At 41.5% G+C, this 24,757-nt stretch overlaps 1 protein-coding gene across 1 annotated transcript in view; it reads right to left on the reverse strand.

The window, feature by feature from the left end:
- The window catches only part of CERKL (ceramide kinase like), a 143,322-nt gene that overhangs the window by 17,852 nt on the left and 100,713 nt on the right, over positions 1-24,757 (reverse strand). The window contains exon 5 of the mRNA XM_063429794.1: positions 8,263-8,405. Coding sequence (XP_063285864.1) covers positions 8,263-8,405 — 143 coding nt within the window. The remainder of the gene's footprint in view (positions 1-8,262; positions 8,406-24,757) is intronic.

A 24,757-nucleotide genomic window follows, 5' to 3' on the forward strand; every position in this document is an offset into this window, starting at 1 on the left:
TATCACAATTTTAATGTTTTTCACAATATGAAACAATTTTGAAAGTTTATCCAAAAATATTAAATAATTTGAAAGGCTTATTAAAAAATATAAATTCGGAGGGCCATAGTACAAAGTGCGAGTTTGTTATTAAAGGGATACTGTAGGCACCAAAACAATTTTAGCTTGAAGGGACACTATAGACACCCGGAACACATCATCCCATTAAAGTGTTTGCTAAACACTTCCTGAAATGAGAGATGTTTAATCTTCCTTTGCTGTACATTATGTTTAAATTAGAATTTCTTATCTCCTACTCCGTTATTAGCCTACAGGAGCATGAGATAAAAAGTATATAACAAGTTAAGATCTGATTAAGAATGAAACCATTATTTTTATGTAGGCTATGTGAGTCACAGGCATGGTTGGTGTGGCTATGGCTACATAAATAGAAATAAAAATGAATTAACTCCTAACCATCAGATTGGGGTGATATTTGGGAAGCCACAGCCACAGCCACAATCTCCACATGTGTTATCCACAAAGAGCAAGCCTATAAGACTCTTCTAAGATGGTATCTCACTCCACTCAGGCTAAAACAGTTTGGCATGTCAAATGCAGATCTTTGTTGGAAAGGCTGTGGGAGCCAAGACACTTACTTTTACCTTTGGTGGGAATGCACACATATTGCACAGTTCTAGCTCCAAGTTTCTTAGTTGATATCTAAGGTGTTGGTATCACTTCATGCAGACATTCCATTAAACCCATGGATTTGGCTTCTCTCTAAACAACACAAAGACACCCCTAGAGTGTAAAATAAGCTTAAAGCTAGGATTGCACTAGCCGCAAGACATTCCTTCCATATGCGTTGTTAAAAGAAAAGCAGACGAAACGGACCAGATGCCATATCGGGTAACTCCGACTACCAAACTCCCAATCACCTGAAAATCAAAAACCCGCCATCCAACATCAAAAGCGCCAGCACTACACAGGGGAGACCCCCAAGAATCACCCAATGCCCTTTAGGTACACCCCGAGGCAGGCAAAGCCGAGAATCAAAGCCCGGGCCTACCTCCCAGCAGCCCACCACGGCCTAGATTACCTGCTCGGCGGGGACTTCCTAAACGACACGTGGGACGCATCCCAGGACACCTCCGACCACGAAACCTCAGGGATGGGGCGCAAAACCCAGAAACCCCAACAAGGTACAGTGACAGCACAGCCTGACATAGGCACACTGCTTCAGAGGCAAACACCCGCCAAGATGGCGGCCGCACAGGGCCCAGACTCCCCACAAGAGACTGACTCACCAGAGCAAAACAGTAAAAGGGCTACTCACTAAAACCCCACACCCCAACAGGGGACCTCAGACCCAGCCACCAAACAAGATCTGCAGCACATGCAAAAAATGCTACAAGAAATACAAAGCCTCCATGCAGCAGACCTACCTACCCTCAAAACCAGCATGCAACAAATCACTGAGAAAGTGGTACACACACAGGGAGAGGTGAAAGGGATCCAAAGAGAGGTCTCAGCGCTGCAGGACTCCATCCTCCAACTACAACACCATCAACAAAGCTTAGAGGTCCAGCTGGCAGCCCAAGAAGGAAAATCACTTTTGCAAGCATATACCGTCTACCCACTCCGAATAGGGCAAATACACCTCTTGCAGGAGACGTCATAATGAGCTGCATCCTACCACAAGACCGGGGACACATAATGTCAGCGCTCAAAGGCAAGACGCCATTCAAATTCGAAGAGTCCCAATTGACTTTCTACCAAGACCTAACAAAAGCTACTCTCCAATGGAGAAAAACCCTCAGCGATTTCACCGGCCAGTTATGCTCAGTGGGAATACCATATCGCTGGGGAAACCCATGCCACCTACTGGTCACGCATCAAGGAAACACATACAAAATAACCTCTGGCACAGACGCCACTGCGATACTACTAAAGCTAGGTCTACCAACCACGGACAACCAGACTGCCACTCCAGCCTGGGACCCAGCGACGATAGAGCCATTCACTCCGAGGACCCAGAGAATGGACACTCAGGCCACATGACGGATAAGGGGGGAGAAGTCTCCCATCCCAACCTGTTCAAAGGCTAAAATCTGATAATTGTCTCAAGTTAATGTTTTACTAAACCCCCTATGTTGAAGACACACAAATTAAGTCTGGCCCAAACGCCCCTCAAAGAGCTTACCAGAGAAGGCACAGGCAGCCTGACACACTAAACAAACGCACGACACAGAGCGCTACTCCCCGCCCCCCGCCAGCCCCTAGGTTGGGGTCACTGCCCCTCAAGAGCAGCTCCCACAGACCACGGAACAGACCTCCCCGTTGAGAGGAAACACTCACTGACAAGCTGCTACACGTACAAACCGACGGCCCAATCTATTGGTAACCATTACAGATCCATGAAGGGGACCAACCGCACACACAACAACCACTCTATTACTATAAACACGAATACCCACGACGGATCGCACCACCAACATCACCCCACGACCTAAGTTACGACAAGCACAACCACTTGACATACCCACAACAGATGCCACATAACCCACAGCCTAGGATTTCATAACCGTTTCACAAATATAAAAATTGTGCCTAACACAACATGTGTATTAACAATCTGATGTTGATTTCCACTCGAATGTTCGATATTGCACATGGCAACTGTACTTCTTGTTACTCGGCACACAAAAATAAAGAATAAAAAAAAAAAAAAGCAGACAAGACCATGAAAATGGACAAACTTTCTGCTATATTCAATAATACTCCAATACACTTACAAAATTTGGCACCCTTGAAGCTTTGAATTCTCTATACCAACATAAGGGGTCTTGTCTTCGGAGAGGATCAGGAGACCTCCTCTCCTTTTCCTGTATAGCACACCCTTACTCTACATTCCTTCTTAACCTGACCCTCCTCCATCACAGGACCCCTTCCTCTCCTCACCCTCCCCCCCCCCCCCCACCCTCATGCTACACTTTTTTAGCTGCCTTCTTTACACTCTCTACTTACTGTCTTCTTTCTTCTTTGATATATCCCAATACACAAACCACAGGCTTTCTTTGTAGGTACATTCACTGCTGGCCCCGAGGGCTGGGGTTATAGAACATTTTCGCAACAATGCATTACACAAATTCACCGGACCTTGGCCTCATCCCAAAGAGTGACACACACCATTGCTGCGGGATGTTAGGAAGCTTTGTTTACCTTCCCGACGTAGCGTGGCATAGCACATGTATATACCTTATGATGTACCTCGCCACACAATGTCTGACCTCAAAGGTTGAACTCTAACCTCACACAGAGTTCCTACAAATTCCCTTCTATGTATATGTTTTCCTCTAGTAATCTATATTTCATTATGTGACATGTTGGTCGACATATAGCCTTATGTAACTACACGCAACTATATCAACATGGTTACCTTCTTTTAAAACTGTATATCTGTTCTAGACCACGAACAATGTGAAACTATAATTACTCTGTTCTCTTCTCTCTGAATACTCTGAATGTATATTGTGCTTTTATAAAATTACAAAACTCTACAAAATAAAACATTTTTAAAAATGAATTAACTCTTAAATTGAAAAGAATTTAGCTGTAAGACTGCAGGGCATGATCTATACACAAACTGTTTAATTTAGCCAACGTTGTTCTGATGCCTATTGTATCCCGTCTTAATATTTTTAATATGTTAATATGTGTTAGGGTGCTCGGTAATGTAATCACATTAAACATCATGCTCCTCTTTTCTATTTAAAACCAACAAAATTTTGATAAGGGAAAAAGTGCTTGTATAAACATTTAGCATTAAAAAAGCACTAACATGGTGACATTCTCTAAACTGAAATTAAACCACCATTAAGTACACAAAATAATAAAATGGTAACGAACACACATTTAAAATGTTGCTTAATCCGGTACGTCAAGCAACAAAGAGCATTCTTATTTACATGCTTATACAATATTTCCTTGATGGATGATTTGAGGCAAGTTGCGAGGACTCTTCAGATTCTAACTTGGAGAATAAGCTATGACACTTTATTACATGCACAGAAATGCCTTGATAACGACTTGCAAAAATGGCTGGAAATGTAATAGAGGACAGATAAAGAAAAAATATCATAGTAAACAGAAGTAAATAAAAGTCAGCATTCCAATAGTTTAAAACATAAATCTCAATTTCTCTAGGTCTGTTTTGATTATTTTTCAGTTGTCTTTTATGCAAAACAATGGATTTTGATTTAGAGTTTGTACATTTATTTTCCACTGTCACTTGCCTAAAGCATTGCCCAAGGCTGAAAAAAATTAGTCAACATTTTTGGCAAGAATTCAGCTTCCTTCATAACTTTATTCACTGGAATGCACAGAACAAACATAAGTCGTATTTGAAATACACACAAAAAAATTACATTATATATTTACCACTTTTGGGTCTAAACATGTTATATGTATAATATGTCATGTTTATTTTGAAAAAAAACATGGTATATTAAACATTCATTTTTCAATTTTCTGTTTTCATATGGCAAATACTTAGATTTAACTGTTTAGATGTGTTAGAAAATGTAAAAAGGGCCAATCAAAAATGCAAAAGTTTTTTTAAAAAAGTAAACATTTTAAAGCAAACAGTTTATTACTTGATTGTTAAATATGAAAAACACATTAAATGTTTTTTTTAACACCAGGAGACAAATGGTAAATCTAAACCTTATATAATCAATTAGCTGTTTCACAGAGACACTCATTCATTCAACCTTCTTGTTCTTTTTTGGATTAAAAATGTATTTTTCATTTAGACTAAAAATATACATTATTGAACAATGCAGAAAAGATGCTGCTGCTAATGAAGAATTGCAAAGGAAAAAATAAAAAATAAAAATAAAAGACGCCCTTGGAAGAAAAAAAGCATTTCTGTAGAACAATTAACTTAATTAGCTAGATGACATGAATATTCATAAGGATGTTAATGTATTCCAAACCAAAGAGATAAATGTAATGTAATGAGTTTCCAGTGAAGCATGTCTAAAATTATTGTGAAGGACTACCCATAATCAAGAGTTTTGCAATTAAAATTTTAAAGGCATGTTTATGTCTGTAAATGTAGGTGAACGTGCGTTTCTGTATATGAGTCTTTGTGTGAGTCTGTGGGTTAATGAATGTGTCTATATATCAATGTGTATGAATGTATGTGTGTGTGTGTATATGAATGTAAGTATTTGTGAAAATGAATATCTACATGTAAGAATGTAAATGTGTAAATTAAGGCGAGTACATGTGTGTGATTTAACCAACAAAAAAGGGTTAGGGGTGCATAATGAGACACACAAAAAAAAATTCTACATGGGGGAGTTCCAAAATGCATTCCCACCCAGCGTGACATGTAACCTACACCTCTGACTGTACGAGGAAGTCTCGTACACAATCAGACTTTCTCCATTATAGATTCATATTGTGTTCATACAGTGCAGCCCTTGCCCTTGCCAAACAGTCCTATTTTTCCACTCTCATTAGTTCATGTTCCCGCAACCCCAGGCGTCTCTTTCACACCTTTAATTCTCTTCTTCGCCCTGCTGTGGCCACCCCCAAAACTAACCTTACTGCTGATAACTTCACATGTTACTTCACTGACAAGATTGAACAGCTAAGGAAAGAATTCTCCCCTCCTTGCCTTTCTGTTTCTCAATCACACATAGATCATGCCTTTCCTACCCTTCAGACATTCTCCCCAGCTACTGACCAAGAGGTGGCTGCTCTTCTTTGCTCCTCTCGCCCCACCACTTGCCCGCTCGATCCTGTCCCATCTCACCTTATTAGATCTCTCTCCACTTGTCTCGTGCCTTCTCTAACACACATCTTCAACTGCTCGCTCTCCTCTGGCATCGTCCCTGCTGATCTTAAACATGCCACTGTAGTACCTATACTGAAAAAAACATCCCTCGACCCATCCACCCCTCCAACTACCGTCCCATATCCCTGCTCCCTTTTTCCTCAAAGCTTCTGGAAAGACTTGTCTTTACCCGTGTGTCTCATTTCCTCAATTCCAACTCTCTCCTTGACCCTCTTCAATCTGGCTTCCGCCCTCTCCACTCTACAGAGACTGCCCTTATCAAAGTTACTAACGACCTAATCGCAGCTAAATCCAAAGGCCACTACTCCATACTAATTCTTCTTGACCTCTCAGCGGCCTTTGACACCGTTGATCATGCTCTCCTTCTTCAAACTCTTCAATCGCTTGGTCTCTGTGACTCTGTCCTCTCATGGTTTTCCTCTTATCTCTCCCAACGCTCATTCAGTGTCTCCTTTTCTAATGATACCTCCTCCCCTTGCCCTGTCTCAGTTGGAGTTCCCCAAGGCTCCGTCCTTGGTCCCCTTCTATTTTCTCTTTATACTGCCTCTCTTGGCAAACTTATTACCTCTTTTGGATTTCACTACCACCTGTACGCTGATGACACCCAGCTATATCTCTCCTCCCCGGACCTCTCCCCTGCCGTCCTGCAACGTGTCACTGCTTGCCTTTCTTCCATCTCTGACTGGATGTCCTCCCGCTTTCTGAAACTCAATCTCTCAAAAACTGAGCTCCTTGTCTTTCCTCCTCCTAATACTGATCCTCCTCTTTCGCTCTCCCTCCAAGTTTGTGGTACCAACATCAGTCCATCCTTGCAAGCGCGCTGTCTTGGCGTCATACTTGACTCTGGTCTCACCTTTGAGCCTCACATCCAGCATGTTGCCAAATCCTGTAGATTCCATCTTAAAAACATAGCCCGCATCCGCCCCTTTCTTGCACCAGATACTACCAAGGAGCTTGTCCATGCTCTAGTCATTTCCCGCATGGATTATTGTAACCCTCTCCTGATTGGTCTCCCCAATAGCCGTACTGCACCCTTACAGTCCGTAATGAATGCTGCTGCTAGATTGATTTTCCTCTCTAGTCGTTTCTCTCACACCTCACCCCTCTGCCAGTCCTTACATTGGCTTCCTGTATGCTACAGGAGTCAATTCAAGGTACTAACTCACACCTATAAAGCACTGAACAACTCTAGCCCCTCTTATATCTCCTCACAGATCCATAGGTATGTCCCTTCTCGGTCTCTCCGTTCTGCCCGTGACCACCTCCTGTCCGTTGTCCGCACTCGTACGGCCAACTCGCGCTTGCAGGACTTCTCGCGGGCGGCTCCCTTCCAATGGAATAGCCTGCCTACCGCCATCAGACTCTCCCCTAGTCTTGCATCTTTTAAGAAGTGCCTTAAAACCCATCTCTTTAGAAAAGCTTATGGCCTCCAAGACTAACCCTTACCTCACATACCTGTCTCTTGCCCTCTCCTAAAGGGCAGCCCACCTCATTTGATTGTAAATTCCTGTCCTAATGTGTTTTACACCCCACCTCCTATAGAATGTAAGCTCGTTTGAGCAGGGTCCTCTTCAACCTATTGTTCCTGTAAGTTTATTTGTAATTGTCCTATTTATAGTTAAATCCCCCTCTCATAATATTGTAAAGCGCTACGGAATCTGTTGGCGCTATATAAATGGCAATAATAAATAAATAAATAAATAAATAATTTCATCTCATTTAATTAGTTATAGCACTTGGAGTCCCCTGGGACTGTTCCTCCATTCAGTGCTAAAACATTTTGGAACAGTTTAACACTATATAAGGGTCGCTGGCCACCCCGAGCCCATGCTAAAGTTATGGCTAAGGCATCAGGTTTCTAAACTCTATTTTTAATATCAGTGTATTAAATAAAGTCAGGTGTCTCAACTTCCAATCAACCTATTGTATCGCTTGGTTTGGACTTATTAAATTCTTGCTATGTAAATTAGTTTGCAGTGTCTCAAGAGAGAAAATACTAATGAAGAGGGAAAGTGTTCAGAATGTCCAATGTGCATATATTGAAAGATTGGAGAGATTCCATCTTATAAACATGCGATAATGGCAAGTTAAGGTCAAACAGCTGAAATTAAATTGAATTTACTTCCGAGCATTTCAATGTTCATTTTGAAGCCTTTAATCTAAAGATACCAATGATAAGCAGATACTGGAGATAATATTACTTGCACATTGAATGTAAGTGATAAGGATTTATGTTTGTGATTAGATTAGGTATGCTGAGACTTATTGATTCTTTCAAAGGAAGTGGGCAGTAATAAATAACATATTGTGAGTGAAAGCTTGTCAGGCATTGAACAACAACTTTTATTTAAGCTGAATTAATAGAATCATGTTCAAGATGTGGTTGCCATGGGTACCCAAATAACATTTCTCACCTGCTGATATAATGCCAAGAGGTAAAGGTGCTCTGACAGGTGTGAAGTTAGTGTTTGTATTCTTCCCAGCATCCATTTGGGCTCGCAGAAGAAGACCATGGGTAACTTCACTAACTGATCCATCACCACCAACGCACAGTATTCTATATAAAATAAATTTAACAAATACAAATTTTCTCAACAGCAATTCGTATTCATAGCTTAACAATTAAAGATTAAATGGAAGAAGGACATTTGCAAGTTTTGAAATATTAACAAATATAAAAATAAATCTGATACATTTATATAGTTTTCACTTTTTGCAAAAGTAAAAGATTTATATTGACTTTTTCGGAGATAGAGTTATATGATCTACATTCAAACGCCGTGATTTGTCATTGGATTTTGCTGCTCTACTGTAATTTATAATAAAGAAAGGAAGTCCTAAAAATGACACACAAATAAATATGCGATAATTTAAGGAGCTGTTAATAAGCATTAATATGCAGAGGAAGCAATTACTGCCTAGAATGTGGATATTCAGTTTAGGTCGAATTGCTTCTATTCCAAATTATTATTTACTCCTTATATGTTTATGACATACAAATCACTTTGACATTAAGTTTTTGAAAGAGTAGAATAAATACATAAATTAACAAATACAAATGCGGAGTTTATTATCATAAATGTTTTACATTTTAAAAATTGTACTATGGTGAATTTTAGCTTTTAGCCACTAGATGGAGTAAGAATCAGTGCTTTTTCTGAATATAAAAGGAATGCAGAAAACCAGCATATAGACCTATTCACTAAACCGGTATTACCTGTAAAGAATTATCAAAAGATTCACAACTTTAGGCCAACATAGCTTGAAGGAAAAAAAATAAATCCAACTCAGCTATTTTCACCTATAACATATATGCCAATTGTGGATCATTGTGTGCTGGTGCAATATACATAATTATAATAATAATAATAATAATAATAATAATTATAATAATATAGCGCTACAGAATTTGCTGGCGCTATATAAATAATAAAATAATAATAATTGCATCTACATATGTCTATGCTCGCTCAATATGCTATTGTACATGTATCGTGTCACAGATTTGATTTTCCTTTTATGCTATCTCTAAAAACATTTAAATAAAAATTTAGACATTGAAAGAAAAAAAACAAACTCATTCCTGAATTAGTAAATAGAACTAATCATTTATAAATACATTGGGGCACACAATAAAAGAATATCAGTAATCTGTAAGATATAATCTTTAGCTGTATTGTATGTACATTATGTGTAGCCTATTATGCACAGTAAATGGTGATGCAAATATTTGTGGAGCAATGCTAGCTCAATTAACACTTCACAAAAAATAAATAGTAGTGTGTTCAATATGTGACTATAAAGCAGACTAATAAATTAAATTGCAATTGAAGTTCACATTATGGCCAAACTCGAGTAAATTATCTGTAAGTTCAGGTAAGTATATTTTTCCCAGCATCTTAACATTTTTGTTTTACCTTTCATGGATTGCAAATTCCTATTGATGGCATGTTTGTTACATTAATTAAAAATGAGAATGTATCAACTATCCACTCTATACAATTTTACCACATGACAGGAGGTCATGTGGAGGTCATTTCATTTTGCATGACTCTCTTTACTGTAAAAGCCAGCACATGATCACAACAGAAACAACCAATCAGAAAAAAAATATCCAACTCTATAAAAGACCCAGCCAGTCTGATCACTTCCTCTTTCTTTGCTGCTCCAGCCTGCACAGGTCAGAGTACTTTTACCTAGTGATTCTCTATACTTGTTACATGTCTTTTAGTATATTATAATGTTTGAGATTCATTAGGATTGTGATATAATATTTTTGTGCTTTATTCCCCACCCTCACTACTACCTATTTACCCCTATTTACCCCTCTTGAGACCGATTTTAGACATTTCTTTACATTCCCCCTTCTGTGTACTGTCTCCTACCTCAGGGTTGTGTGTTTGCCTGTTTTTCCAGCTAACCCAGTAGCGCGACGTGAGTGAGCCCCCAGTTATATATGGGCTGGATTCTGCTCAGACAGACACGGCAGGGATGAGCCCCTAATCATGGTACCTATACAGCCCAATTCATCAACACTGTCTACAGATACAGTGGAACCTCGGTTAACGAACGCCTCGGTAAATGAAAAATTCGGTTTACGAATGAAAATTCGTAAAAAAAAATGCCTCGGTTGTCCCGGTTTATAGCTCCGCCCCCTGCATACTGAAGTGTGGGTAGCACGTGAGTGTGTAGTGTGGAGGTGTTGGAGAGGTTTTGGAGCCTTTTGGAGCCATTTGCAGCAAGTATTGGAGCCTTTTGGAGCCATTTGCAGCAAGTTGTGGAGCCTTTTGGAGCAATTTGAAGCAAGTTTTGGAGCCTTTTGGAGCCATTGCAGCAGGTTTTGGAGCCTTTTGGAGCCATTGCAGCAGGTTTTGGAGCCTTTTTGGTGCATCTCAAGAAGTGGAAAGGTAGGGAGATGAGCTTAGTTGTTTGCATGTCTTTTACTGTGTGTTCTGCATTGTGGGGTTGCTTTTCATGCCAGCTCATGTGTTGTGCATGCCTGTTACAGCTCATCTGCTGTGCATGGCTTTTACTGTGGTTTCCATGCCAGCTCACGTGCTGTGCATGCCTTTTACTGTGTGTTTTGCATTGTGGGGTTGTTTTCCATGCCAGCTCATGTGGGTGTAAAGCATTTTTTTTTGCATACTTAGGGACGGTGGTGTCATGGCACCCAAGAAAGCAGCAGAAGCTGGGAAGAGAAAGAAGGAGATGATTCTGCTTGAGGACAAGAAGGAAATTATCAGGAAGCATGAAGGAGGAATGCGATTGACTGACCTTGCCAAAGAGTATGGAAGGAGTGCATCCACAATCGGTACAATCCTAAAAATGAAAGAGAAGATTACTGGGAGAGATGCAGCCAAGGGAGTCACCAGGGTCTCCAAGCAATGGCCACCTGTTCTGGAGGAGGTCGAGAAGTTGCTCCTGCTCTGGATTGAACAGAAGCAGCGTGCAGGGGACTCAGTGATCAAGGCGATCATCTGCGAAAAAGACAAGGCCTTGCACGCTGACCTCCTCAAACAGCAGCCAGGAACGTCAGCAGATGCAGAAGGCTTCAAGGCCAGCAGGGGGTGGTTCGAAAGGTTCAAGACCAGATCTGGCATCCACAGTGTGGTCAGGCATGGAGAGGCTGCAAGTTCCGACGTTGCTGCAGCTGAGGAATTTGCTACGGAGTTTCTGGAGGTCATAGTTTCAGAGGGCTTCCTTCCTCAGCAGGTCTTCAACTGCGATGAGACTGGACTCTTCTGGAAGAGGATGCCAAAGCGTACCTTCATCACAGAAGAGGAGACCTCATTGCCTGGCCACAAGCCGATGAAGGACCGTCTTACCCTCCTGTTCTGCGCCAACACCAGTGGGGACCTTAAGATCAAGCCCCTGCTTGTCTACCATTCAGAGAACCCACGGGCCTTCAAGAAACACAAGGTGAACAAGGAGCAGTTGAGTGTTTTGTGGCAGTCTAACCCAAAGGCTTGGGTCACACGCCTCTTGTTTGTGAAGTGGGTCAATGCAGTTTTTGGTCCTGCTGTGAAGAAGTACCTTGTGGACAATAACCTGCCACTCAAGGCCATGCTGCTCATGGACAATGCTCCTGCCCATCCTCCAGGCCTCGAGGAAGACTTGCTGGAGGACTTTAATTTCATCAAGGTCATGTTCCTTCCGCCTAACACCACCCCACTACTCCAGCCAATGGACCAGCAGGTCATCTCCAATTTTAAAAAACTCTACACAAGGGAGCTTTTCCGGCGATGCTTTGAGATGACAGATCGCTCAAGCCTCACCCTCCATGAAATTTGGAGAGAGCATTTTGACATTGTGAGCTGTCTGCAGATTATCTCCATTGCCTGGGCCGGGGTCAGCCAGACAAACCTAAATTCTGCTTGGCGCAACCTGTGGCCAGACTGTGTTGTAAAACCTGCCTCCAGTGCTTCTGCACGTGCACCAGAGTCAACAGTGTTGGAGGAAATTGTTTCCTTGGCGAGGACCATGGGCCTGGAGGTGACTGAGGAGGATGTCTACGAGCTGGTGGAGGAACACGACCATGACCTAACCACCGAGGAGCTGGTGGAATTGCAGAAGGAGGCGATGGAGGAGCAGATCGATTTGAGGAGGAGGAGGAAATGAGTGAGGAAACGCTCTCTTCCACCGAACTCAAGGAGGCATGCCAAATGTGGGTAAACCTACAGACTTTTGTACAGCAGCACCACCCAGATAAGGCTCTAGCCCACAGACTTGTGAGCAGTTTTGACACAGACATCATGTCCTCTTTCCGAGGGATGCTTAAAAGGTGCCAGAGGCAGCAGACAATGGAAAGGTTCCTACAAAAACAGCCTAGACATGAAGAAGAACCTGCTTGTGTTAGTGCTGCCCAATTGCCCTCGTCCTCCTCATCTTCCAAAAAGTGTTGAAATTGTTTTGCAATTTTCCATGTTTTCCCTGTTGACGTGTGATTTATGTACAGTTGAAGTGTACTGTATCATGTTACCAACAGTCTGCCATGTTTTAAAAGTTGATGTGTGATGTTTTAAAACATAAACTTGGATGTTTGAAATGTTATTGCTTGATTAATCATGTCCCTGTACAGTATTTATGCCTTTAAAGTGCACTTTATAAAAAGTTTTGAACAGATAAAATACTTTATTTGACTTTTCTTCTCACCTCCGGAACGCATTAATTGGTTTTCAATGCATTCCTATGGGAAACCGTGTTTCGGTTTACAAATTTTTCGCAATACAAAACGTCCCAGGGAGAACGCATTAAATTCGTAAACCGAGGTCCCACTGTATATGAATTGTTGACCACGTAGGTACAACTCGGACGTAAAACTGGGGTGAACCCCCTTTTTTGTCATATACGTCACCTGGCAACTCTAAAGAGGGTAAAACCCTCAGTGGTACCACCTCCCGCACTGGGAGTATCAGGGGTACCTCCCCTACATGTATACGAGACTTCCACGTCTCCCATTTCACGCAAGGGATACCCCCTTCCGTACACTCTCAAATTGGCACCAACGTCTCTGGAGTGTCACCTAGGGGCACCCAGCATTAAACATTTCTGGGCGAGCCCCAGTTGTACCAGGATCCTGGCATCACGTGTGGTGTATTTCATGCAGGTGGCACAAACCCATTAACTGTCCCTGTTCCCCAACAGGACTGCTCAATCAATATGAGTGACAGCCCCCCCAACCGACACAAGACCTCCAGGCATTGAGCAACGCCGCGGTTGCTGCATCGGTTGCGGGCTCGGCGGAAAAAGCCCTCATGAAGGTGCTGCCTCAATCCACTGATGATGGGTCACCCGACAGGGAACCGGCGGGTCCTAAACGCCACTGGAAAGGGACAACTTCCCCAGCGACCAGAATTAAGGGCAAAGCTCCAGTCAAACGCTCTAAGAGGACCAAAAAAACGGAACCACCTACCCCGACTCACTTCTCGCACGAGGACTCCTACCCATCTCGTTCGTTGGCGGTGGTGGATGAATAACAGGCGGAGAGATCCGCATCAGAAGAGGATGAATGGCAGGACTTGCCTCAGTCAGATTCCCGTTACGTGAAGGAAACGGTGCTAGGGGATGACCTACAAAAGCAGGACTCCCAACCGCCTAATAGCATGGAAGAGGGAGTCTTCTTGGACAACCTGGGGGAAACCTTGTTTGATCCGCATACCATCAGGCACCCAAGATCTTCTGAGTTTTCCCTTTCCCGACCATCTGGCACAGTTTGTGCCCTTTTGCCTTTGTAAACCGTTGGAGAGAGAAGTGCGGGCCATGCTCAGAGCGGAATGCCCTCGCCCGTTTCAGCCTGACAAAGTCGCACTCACATCCGAGTTCGATACGGAAGTGGTGTTCATGTCTAGGTCGTGCCGTGACCCACAGAAGGGCATAGAAAAGGGAATGAAGTCGGCACAGGATAAATTACTGGACCTACTCGGTCCATTGGCGAAAATGTTAAACTTCGCAGATTTGGCACTCACACAAGGCACTCCGATCCCAACGACATGCGCGAGTGGGCAAAACGCATCATATGCAAGTTGGAAAAAATGCTAACGCAGCGTTATGTTCCGAAAGACGCAAGTTGGCTCTACTGAGAATTGATTCCAAATTAATAGACCTTGGCACAAAAGAACCTGGACCTCTGAAAAATGGGCTTCTCTTTGGAGAGCCCTTTATAGTGAAGTTGAAGAAACATGTGGGCTTATTTACCACCTTAAACAGGGCACAAACTTCACTCAAGCAAGTATTCCGCTACCCACCCATGAGGGGTGTTTTTGGGAGGGCTGGTCGGCAACGGGGCTAAGCCACCAGTCACTTCTGGTCTACGGGCGGCAGGTCCTATCCGCAATCTTCCTCATTCTTCCTAAAGTCTTCATCAAGACCCTCATATCACAGAGGTTCGGACAGAGCAAGAGGCGCTAGAGGACGAGGTCATGGTCGCTTCTCGACAGGTGAGCCTTACATTGTCTGCTCCTATTACCAATGTTGCTGTAGGCAGGTTGTTCCTCTTTTTTCAGAACTTGGAGGCCATCACCACGGACTCATGGGTGCATTCAGGGATACGTTATCGAATTCCATACATGGCACACTCAGGCTTCCCGCCCTACTCTGCTACACGAGTCAAAGGACCACAGTCACCTTATAGACAGAGAAATTTGTTCTCTCTTCGACAAGGAGTGCTGTCCAATTTGCCCCAGATGGAACTGGGTTCTTCAGCAACATCTTCCTGGTCCAGAAAAAGACAGGAGACTATAGACCCATCATCAACCTTCATCAACCCAATGGCTAAGTGGTATACCGACATTTTAAGATGGAGGGAATTCACATGCTTCGAGACCTCCTACTGGTCAATGACTTGTTAACACGATTCGATCTCAAGGACGTGTAACTCTCGGTTCCCATCGCACGGGAGAGTCGACGATTCCTACGGTTCGTTTGAAGGCGACGGGTTTGTCAGTTCACATGTCTGCTGTTCGGCCTCAGCTCTGTGGTGCTTCACAAAGCTGCTAAAGCCGGTAATGGCCCATTTCAGAGCAAAAAGCATCAGTTTCCTTATCTACCTGGACGATTTGCTGATCTTTTGCGGCTCAGGGTCCAGACTGTGCTCTCAGGCGCAATTTGTCATTCACTTTCTGGAGTCCTTGGGCTTCGTGGTGAACAGACAAAAGTCAGCACTCATCCCATCATAAACCGTGCAGTTCCTTGGGTTCAAGATAGACTCGGTGAACTGTGTTCTACGCCTGTCAACCTCGAAGATTTCCTCGATACAGAAGGAATTGCGCAAAGTGCTCCGAAAAGACTTCTTTCCTCTGCGTCTCCTCGCCCGCATTGTGGGGCTCCTCTACTCCTGGATTCCAGCGATCTTTCCAGGCTCACTACACTGCAGAGCCATGCAAAGTTCGAAGGCCACTTACCTACGATCAGGTCACTCCTACGACCATCGGATAGGTGCAGTCAGAACTTCGCTGGTGGTTCTGGTACATGGAAGTCTGGAAAGGCAAGGCGATATTTGGCCCCTCTCCGGACTTCATGGTAGAATCGGATGCCAGTCTCTGGGGCTGGGGAACCCACTGCTCAGAACGCTCCATTGGGGTCCCTAGTTAGATGAGGTAACAGGGTTACACATAAATGCTGGAATTCATAGCAGGCTCATTCGCTATCCGCATCCTCACCAAGGGCTTTTTCGATTGCTGCATTCTACTGTGCATGGACAATAGTTCGGCAGTACAATATATCAAGCACCTAGGGGGGCTACGAAGGACATCTACAAATTTTGCCTCTCCCGCAACATCACCCTTCAGGCAGAATATCTACCAGGGACTTCGAACCTCACAGTGGATTGGTTCTCTCGCCACTGGCGGGACACCAGCGATTTGGGGCTAGACGGCTTGATTTTCGGTGATCTGATGTCCTTCAAAGGGCAGCTAAAGGTGGATCTATTTGCCTCCAGGACCAACCGACAACTCCAGCGGTACTTCAGTTGGCTACCGGATCTGGAATGCGAGGCAGTGGACGCATTCCTCCAGCCTTGGCCGACCTTTCTCCATGCTGGCAAGAGTACTCCACTACTCAAGGCTACACAGAGTGTCCCTACTACTCATCATAACTCTATGCCAGAGTCAGCCATGGTTCCCGGATCTTCTGGAACTCTTGTACGACCATCCACTCCTCCACCCTCTAAAAGTAGAGGAAAGGATGGACCTAGTAGCTTGGACAATTTCTAGGGATCCTGGTCGGTCCACACGGATTATCGCGAGAGACTAAGGATCTTCTCTGGGACTCCTCAGCTACTGGCACAAGGAGAAGCAATATCTCGACCTGGGATGCTTGGAGCAGTTAATGTTTGGAGAGGGATTCCGATCCCATTACAACGCCTATCCCACTCATTCGAACTCTTACCGATCTATTAACGTGGTACGCTCAGCTATCTCGGCAGCGCTCGTTCCCATCCAGGGCATTCCAGTGGGACAAGACCCTCTGGTATGTTGCCTTCTGAGAGGCATTAAATTGTCAAGACCTCCGGCATTAATCAACGCCGCGGTTGCGGCCTCGGTGGAAAAAGCCCTCATGAAGGTGCTGCCTCAGTCCACTGACGATGGGTCACCAGAGAGGGAACCGGCGGGTCCTAAACGCCACTGGAAAGGGACGACTTCCCCAGCGACCAGAATTAAGGGCGAAGCTCCAGTCAAATGCACATTTTCTATTTCACGGTGTACTAAATCAGATTCTAACTCTTTTTCTTGCACATTTTTCCAACGGTTCCACAGCTATGCGTCGTAGATGTGCTGTTAAAGTATGTAGCGGTTAATTCTTCACTACAGACTACACCATCAGGACAACTTATTTCCTATGTTAAGCCACACAAACCAGTCACAACCACGACTTTGGCTAGTTGGATTCGTTGATTGTTGTCCATGGCCGGGGTAGAATCCTGTTTCGGTCCCCGTTTGGTTTGTGGCACGGCTGCGTCGCAGGCCTTTTTGGCGGGGGATGTCCCTCATGGATATTATTGAAATGTGCGGATTGGACGCGGAAGAATACTTTCCGTGTTTTCTACTTTAGAAAACCTTCTCATGCTTCTTTCACTTTTCTTAATTTTCAGCGTTAATGTAAAATATGAAGCCTCCTGTCATGTGGTAAAACTTTAGATTATGCTAACGTAGTGTTATGGGGATATTTATGGGATAATAATAGTAAACAGTTGAGAATTGCCCACTAATTCAATTCTCAGATCCCAAAGATCGTTATCGTGTAAGTGAAATTAATTCCATGTAAATACACTGTGTGCAGAATTATTAGGCAATTGAGTATTTTGACCACATCATCCTCTTTATGCATGTTGTCTTACTCCAAGCTGTATAGACTTGAAAGCCTACTACCAATTAAGCATATTAGGTGATGTGCATCTCTGTAATGAGAAGGGGTGTGGTCTAATGACATCAACACCCTATATCAGGTGTGCATAATTATTAGGCAACTTCCTTTCCTTTGGCAAAATGGGTCAAAAGAAGGACTTGACAGGCTCAGAAAAGTCAAAAATAGTGAGATATCTTGCAGAGGGATGCAGCACTCTTAAAATTGCAAAGCTTCTGAAGCGTGATCATCGAACAATCAAGCGTTTCATTCAAAGTAGTCAACAGGGTCGCAAGAAGCGTGTGGAGAAACCAATGCGCAAAATAAATGCCCATGAACTGAGAAAAGTCAAGCGTGCAGCTGCCAAGATGCCACTTGCCACCAGTTTGGCCATATTTCAGAGCTGCAACATCACTGGAGTGCCCAAAAGCACAAGGTGTGCAATACTCAGAGACATGGCCAAGGTAAGAAAGGCTGAAAGACGACCACCACTGAACAAGTCACACAAGCTGAAACGTCAAGACTGGGCCAAGAAATATCTCAAGACTGATTTTTCTAAGGTTTTATGGACTGATGAAATGAGAGTGAGTCTTGATGGGCCAGATGGATGGATTGGTAAAGGGCAGAGAGCTCCAGTCCGACTCAGACGCCAGCAAGGTGGAGGTGGAGTACTGGTTTGGGCTGGTATCATCAAAGATGAGCTTGTGGGGCCTTTTCGGGTTGAGGATGGAGTCAAGCTCAACTCCCAGTCCTACTGCCAGTTTCTGGAAGACACCTTCTTCAAGCAGTGGTACAGGAAGAAGTCTGCCTCCTTCAAGAAAAACATGATTTTCATGCAGGACAATGCTCCATCACACACGTCCAAGTACTCCACAGCGTGGCTGGCAAGAAAGGGTATAAAAGAAGAAAATCTAATGACATGGCCTCCTTGTTCACCTGATCTGAACCCCATTGAGAACCTGTGGTCCATCATCAAATGTAAGATTTACAAGGAGGGAAAACAGTACACCTCTCTGAACAGTGTCTGGGAGGCTGTGGTTGCTGCTGCACGCAATGTTGATGGTGAACAGATCAAAACACTGACAGAATCCATGGATGACAGGCTTTCGAGTGTCCTTGCAAAGAAAGGTGGCTATATTGGTCACTGATTTGTTTTTGTTATGTTTTTGAATGTCAGAAATGTATATTTGTGAATGTTGAGATGTTATATTGGTTTCACTGGTAAAAATAAATAATTGAAATGGGTATATATTTGTTTTTTGTTAAGTTGCCTAATAATTATGCACAGTAATAGTCACCTGCACACACAGATATCCCCCTAAAATAGCTTTAACTAAAAACAAACTAAAAACTACTTCCAAAAATATTCAGCTTTGATATTAATGAGTTTTTTGGGTTCATTGAGAACATGGTTGTTGTTCAATAATAAAATTAATCCTCAAAAATACAACTTGCCTAATAATTCTGCACTCCCTGTAAAATCACAATTTGTTATAAAAATAGATACAATTTATTGTGACAATTTAAATAATAATAAGTAACATGCGTGACAATAATCAATGAATATTCAGTATAACATGAGTATGCAATACAATATGGTATTGTAAAAACATCTTCCAATGGCTAACACAGACTTAATTGTCAAGACAAGATTTATGACGGGCTTCACAGAGAAACAAAAGTTTCACACAGAGAAAGCTTCCAGCGAATAGCCATAAAAACTTTAGCTGACAGTTAGAATAACCCTTTAAATGCTGGCTAGACCTCCTAGGTAATTAAGACCTATTCTCATGTAATTTTCAATAAAATAACATTTAAACCAGCTCATTAGTCATTTCCTGGAACCATCCAATAAGATTAATCTACCATGTTCTATAAGCAGAATTTTAACTTGCCTAAACAGATATTTTATCTTATTTTAGAGCAAATCAATACACCTGGATAAATAGTACGATATGCTAACATGTGATATGTCACATTAAATACATAATTAATCTTTTCTATCTGCAGAATATAATGTTTAATCATATACTTCTTAGTTAACTAAGATTTCTAAATATCGAAATCTGATTGTGATTTATCCAGTCATATATCATGCTATTAGAAGATTTTAATTAATTTATATTAATTAAATGAAGCCAGTATATTTACCAGTTGAGTAGATATTTTCATCAGATTAGTAGGTAGCTAAGTGTCAAGGAATGTTTCATGGGTCTCTTTCTCTGCTTTTCTTTCTTAGCCTGCTTTCGCCTGCCTTGCCCCCGACTGCTCACTCTCTTGCTTTCTCTGCATACCTTCTCTTCCCTTTGTCTTAACTTTTAAAGGAAAAAATCACTAGGTGATAGACTAACAGAAACACTGGAGGTGTGGTTACCTTCTAGATAACAATTTAAGTATTTGGTCTATAGAGGGCAGTCTCGTCCCACTAAACATACCTATCCAGGAAAGAGTTAACTTTTCCTGGTGGCTATTTTGACATCATTTACCTTATCTTTATAGTTGTCTATAACTCAAGTTTTCTGTCAGTTCAAGAGTTTCTTCGAATTTTCTTCAGACTATGTGTCTGGCAAATTCGCCTATAATTTCTAATATGACAGTTATAATACTAAATATGACCCTTAAATTACAATGGGACTCTTATACATTATCGAAAGTAAAACTAAATTATTTAATCTTCTCTGTCACAAATGTCTGGGTTTTAGAATTAATTATATTCCATTAGCATTTAGCTAACAGTCTGTCCATCCCCCGTTCTCATTTCTTATCGCTCGATTTGTATATACTATGCATTCCTTTAGCCCTGGCAAAGTGGTTAGTTTTACAGGAAGGATAGAAATTTCGTGTCTCTTTGTTAACTTGAAAATAACAAAATGGAGTCTGGTCTGTTCAGAGTGACTCAGAATATACACTTTTAATTTCTATCATAGCACAAAATGTCTGTCGATATAAATACCCTGCCAGTGTACCTATAATCTTAATTTTAGTAATGACAGGAGGCGAATATTTTCCCACCCTGGGCCTTTATTTCTCGCACTTTTCTTATTGACATATATTAGCTGTTAGTTTTGGTTATATATAGTTTTTACTTTTAGACTATTGCTTAGTTAGATAAATGTATGGTTAAATTGTGTTAAGTTAATTAATGTGTTAATTAATGAATGGCATTTGCTTATATTATGTGGTTATTATTGTGGACATCTTGTCACTTCAGATGCTTTAACTTCTTTTTGTTTCCTTTCAGTGTGATCGACTGCTTCATTCTCCGACTACCGTTGCAAAGGTCTAGCATAGTCTTTTCCATACTTCTGCTACTAGTCTAGCTTTGTAACAGATTACATTTCCATCAGCCATCGTTTGCTTGAATACCTACTTGCAAGCTATCGCCTTTTACCTTTATTAAGTTACTGAGTGAGAATCCATGTTTTATTTTTTAAAAAGGATTAATTTTCTTCTTTTGACGCTCCCTTTAACTTAGTGACTTCTATAGTAGGAGGTTTCTGAATATCAATCCAACAAAAGGGTTTATTAGTTGATGCTGATGTTACTACTTAGGATAGCTGATTAACTGGAACTCACTTAGCTTGTGAACCCTGTATTTGCAGACTGGTTCCATCTTACCATTGCACAAGCAGCTCCTGTAATTAGTCCGTCCTTCTCCATATTGTTTAAGATCAAAATCACTTTTGGCTTGTTCCACTTCTTTAAAATAAACAAACAATACTTTTCACTATTACTTCTCCTGTTTCTGGATTCTGTAGCCTTTACATCCTCTCTCATATCCAATCATGATGCCTATCTCAGTAGTTAGAGTTGGACCTTTTATGAGCTGGGACAAATGCATAAGCTTTGGACCCAAGTGATCTCATATGTATAATGTTAGGCGTTCTGCCAAACCAAAGTTTAAACCAAGGTTTTTATTTGCAGCTTTTTTTGAAAGCCTGCTTTGTGGATATGTAGGCACCATAACTGCATCAGCCCATTACTTATTGGCAACTGTGCATCTGTCAGCATGCACGTGACTTTAACAAGTGATTCATTCTTTCTTTCAGCCGCACCATTCTGTTCTGTATGGTACTCTATGCAGGTGTTCTATTACTCTCTCTTCTCAATATGCAGTAATATGGTGTCACATGAACTCACCCCCACTGTCGGTCAGATTTGCTTCTCAGTGTATGCCTTCAACTTCTCTTTGACTTTAATGAGATAAGTCATACAATATCTGTAATAATCATCAATGTTATTATATACGTATTATGCCCACATGACATTGGCTGTATTGGGCCATTTGAGGGAATGTATTGAAGAAACTTTTTCTTTAATTCTGTTTGGGTATAGGGGGCCTACCATTCCCTATTATACAACATTCACAAGCTTCTCTGTTGTGATTCTTTTGACAAGGTTTTACATCTATTTCTTATGCCCAACCTTTACCCTGTTCACCAGAAAGTGTCCATTTTTTCTGTGTCCAATTCTTTTATGTTATCGTACATTAATTGCAACTGAAGTTCACATTATGGCCAGACTTGAGCAAATTATCTCTACGTTCAGGTAAGTATATTACATTTTGCACTTTGCTGTTTAATGTCTCTGCTTTTGCCAGACATTTCAAGAAACCGCCTCATTTTCCTTGTATAGATAGTTCATTGCCATTAGCAATGATTAGCATTTCAGTAAAATGATTGTCAAATTTTTCAGAAATTATGATTTTTGCACATAGTCAGGACATGGCTGCATGTGCGATTTGGTACCTGAATCAATAATCCAACAATTTTTGCTAACTGTATCAGCCTTTTCTTGAACAATAAATGCATTTTTACTGTGTTTTCTTCTGTCATGCAGAGGCTTTTCCTTGTCCATGGTAGCCTTTTTTAAAACAGTTTCTTGCGAGCTGAGATTATCTCTAAATTCTTTCTTTTTGCTTTTTTTGTGTGCAAATGTATTGCTTTGGCTTCTGTGATAAGCCAATTTGCTTCCTATGATATGCTTCTCAGTGTTTTGTATTACAAATGTTTGTGTGTCACCACTTCCTGCATTTTCCGTTCTTTGAGAGCTTGTTGTAATGTATTTCACAGAGAGATTGTCTCTAGTTTCTAGTACAAGAATAATTGAATTGTGGCTTCCCGGAAGATTTGATAAAATCAGAAACAATTTGTCTTCAAGTTTCTTTCTAATAAAATCTAAATGATTAAATGTAACTATTCATTCAGATGTCTCTTTAGGTCTTCTCCTTCATACAGCTTCATATTGAACAGTATTCTTGGTAGATTCTTTCATTTGGACTGCGACTTCCATACAATTCCATACAATTCTAAGCTGTCCCATAACTCCTTTGCTGTCTTAAAGGTTCCCCCCCACCCCACCCCAGGTTTTTTCTGAATCACAGCTCCAGCAGTATTTGGTCATCCTTGCAGTTTCTACTCTGGGCCCATAACCCAAATGTTGAAATTTAGATGAGAGAGAGAGAGAGAGAGAGAGAGAAGATAGACAGGAAGATAACTTCCCCTCCAGCACCATAGAGACTAGAGAGCGCACATTAAGCGATTATTACTGTTTTCTCAATGGCAGGATTTGCAGACTAGCCAGTGTGTGGCTGTACAATCATAGATATCTCAGTGAGATGTATTACAGCTCACTGATAACTCTCTGCCACTTGTGATTAGCTCCAGGGAGCTGAGCAAGCTGGAAGAGACACCTCCCAGCTGTCTGATTGACATCGGAGAGGTGTAACAAGATTGAATTTAAATGTGCTAATTTCAATAGAAAACGGCACTTTTATAAAATGAAAATAGTGAGCACTTGCTTCACAAATAAAGCACTTCAACAAACTGCTGCCTGGCATTGCACATGGTTGCCTAGTCTGTTGTCTACAATTATTCCCAAGCTCTTCTCATGTAAATTACCTCTAAATTCATCCAGGCCATTCTGCAGCAACCAAGTGAGACTCAGTCCTGTGACCAAATGCTGATCACACGATAGGCTGTAGGAGGCTGAGCAGCAGCATCATGGGGGTCTTAGCACTGAAAATGGGCGCATCCAAATATAGTCCTAGAAATATAGGTTTGTATACATAATTCTATAGTGTTCCTTTAATAACTTTTGTTTTACAGTATACCTAACTCAAAGCCATTGTAAATGTATTGTTATTTACAGATTATTATTACCATCCACAGCTATATAGAAATTGAGGCAGTACAATTACTCACTTTATATATGGCAACAGAGGTAGAGGGGTTTTGGTATCAGAAGAACCCATGTATTGTCATAAAAACTGAAGTGACCACAGACAAGGATTCTTTCACCCCTGTAGTAATGGACAAATTGTGTCCCTTTAATATACGTTCAAACATTACAGATTTTTACAGAATCTCCACAAGATAGGCACAATGCAATAGTTACATTGCATTAACTGTATTAATGATTAAAATTGATTGCAACTTTATCTGGGCAGTGTAGACTTATAGAATGGCAAGTCTGAATTTCAACACACAAAGAGAATGAAAAACTAAGAGAAGGTTAGACTGATCACTTAAACAGTATAATTTCTAAATGCAAGCATACTATTCACACAAAAGAAAATCGACTGATGTTTAAGCAAGTAGGAAAAACATTTCGCTTTTGAAATGCACTAAATAAATTTTGATTAGCTAGATAAAATAATTAGAATAACCAAAATTATTTTGGTGTATTCTGGGAAATAATAACTGCAAAATCAGTGGCTTACATATATTAGATTCTGCTTAATATTATAAGATGAACATGTTTTTTGATTTGTCACTTTGTGTAAGTAAGTTGTTTCGGTAAACTCCTTTCAGAAAGATCACATCTATTCCAGGTACAAATAACATCATCACCATCAGCAAAATGTAATTTTGAACAACTATGTTCCCTGCTGCCAACCTAAATGACTTCCTTGATGCCAAACCATCCGTCTTGTGGTTTGTATCGATCAACAATTCATCAATTTACCTGCAACAGGCACTGAAACTTCCAAATGCATTATTGATTTTTCAGTGTGGCATGCTACTGTAAAAACGAAAATGTGGTAAATATAATACACTTTTCTGGCTTCAT

Source organism: Pelobates fuscus, chromosome 8 (assembly GCF_036172605.1).
Source record: "Pelobates fuscus isolate aPelFus1 chromosome 8, aPelFus1.pri, whole genome shotgun sequence".
Classification (NCBI taxonomy): Eukaryota; Metazoa; Chordata; class Amphibia; order Anura; family Pelobatidae; genus Pelobates; species Pelobates fuscus.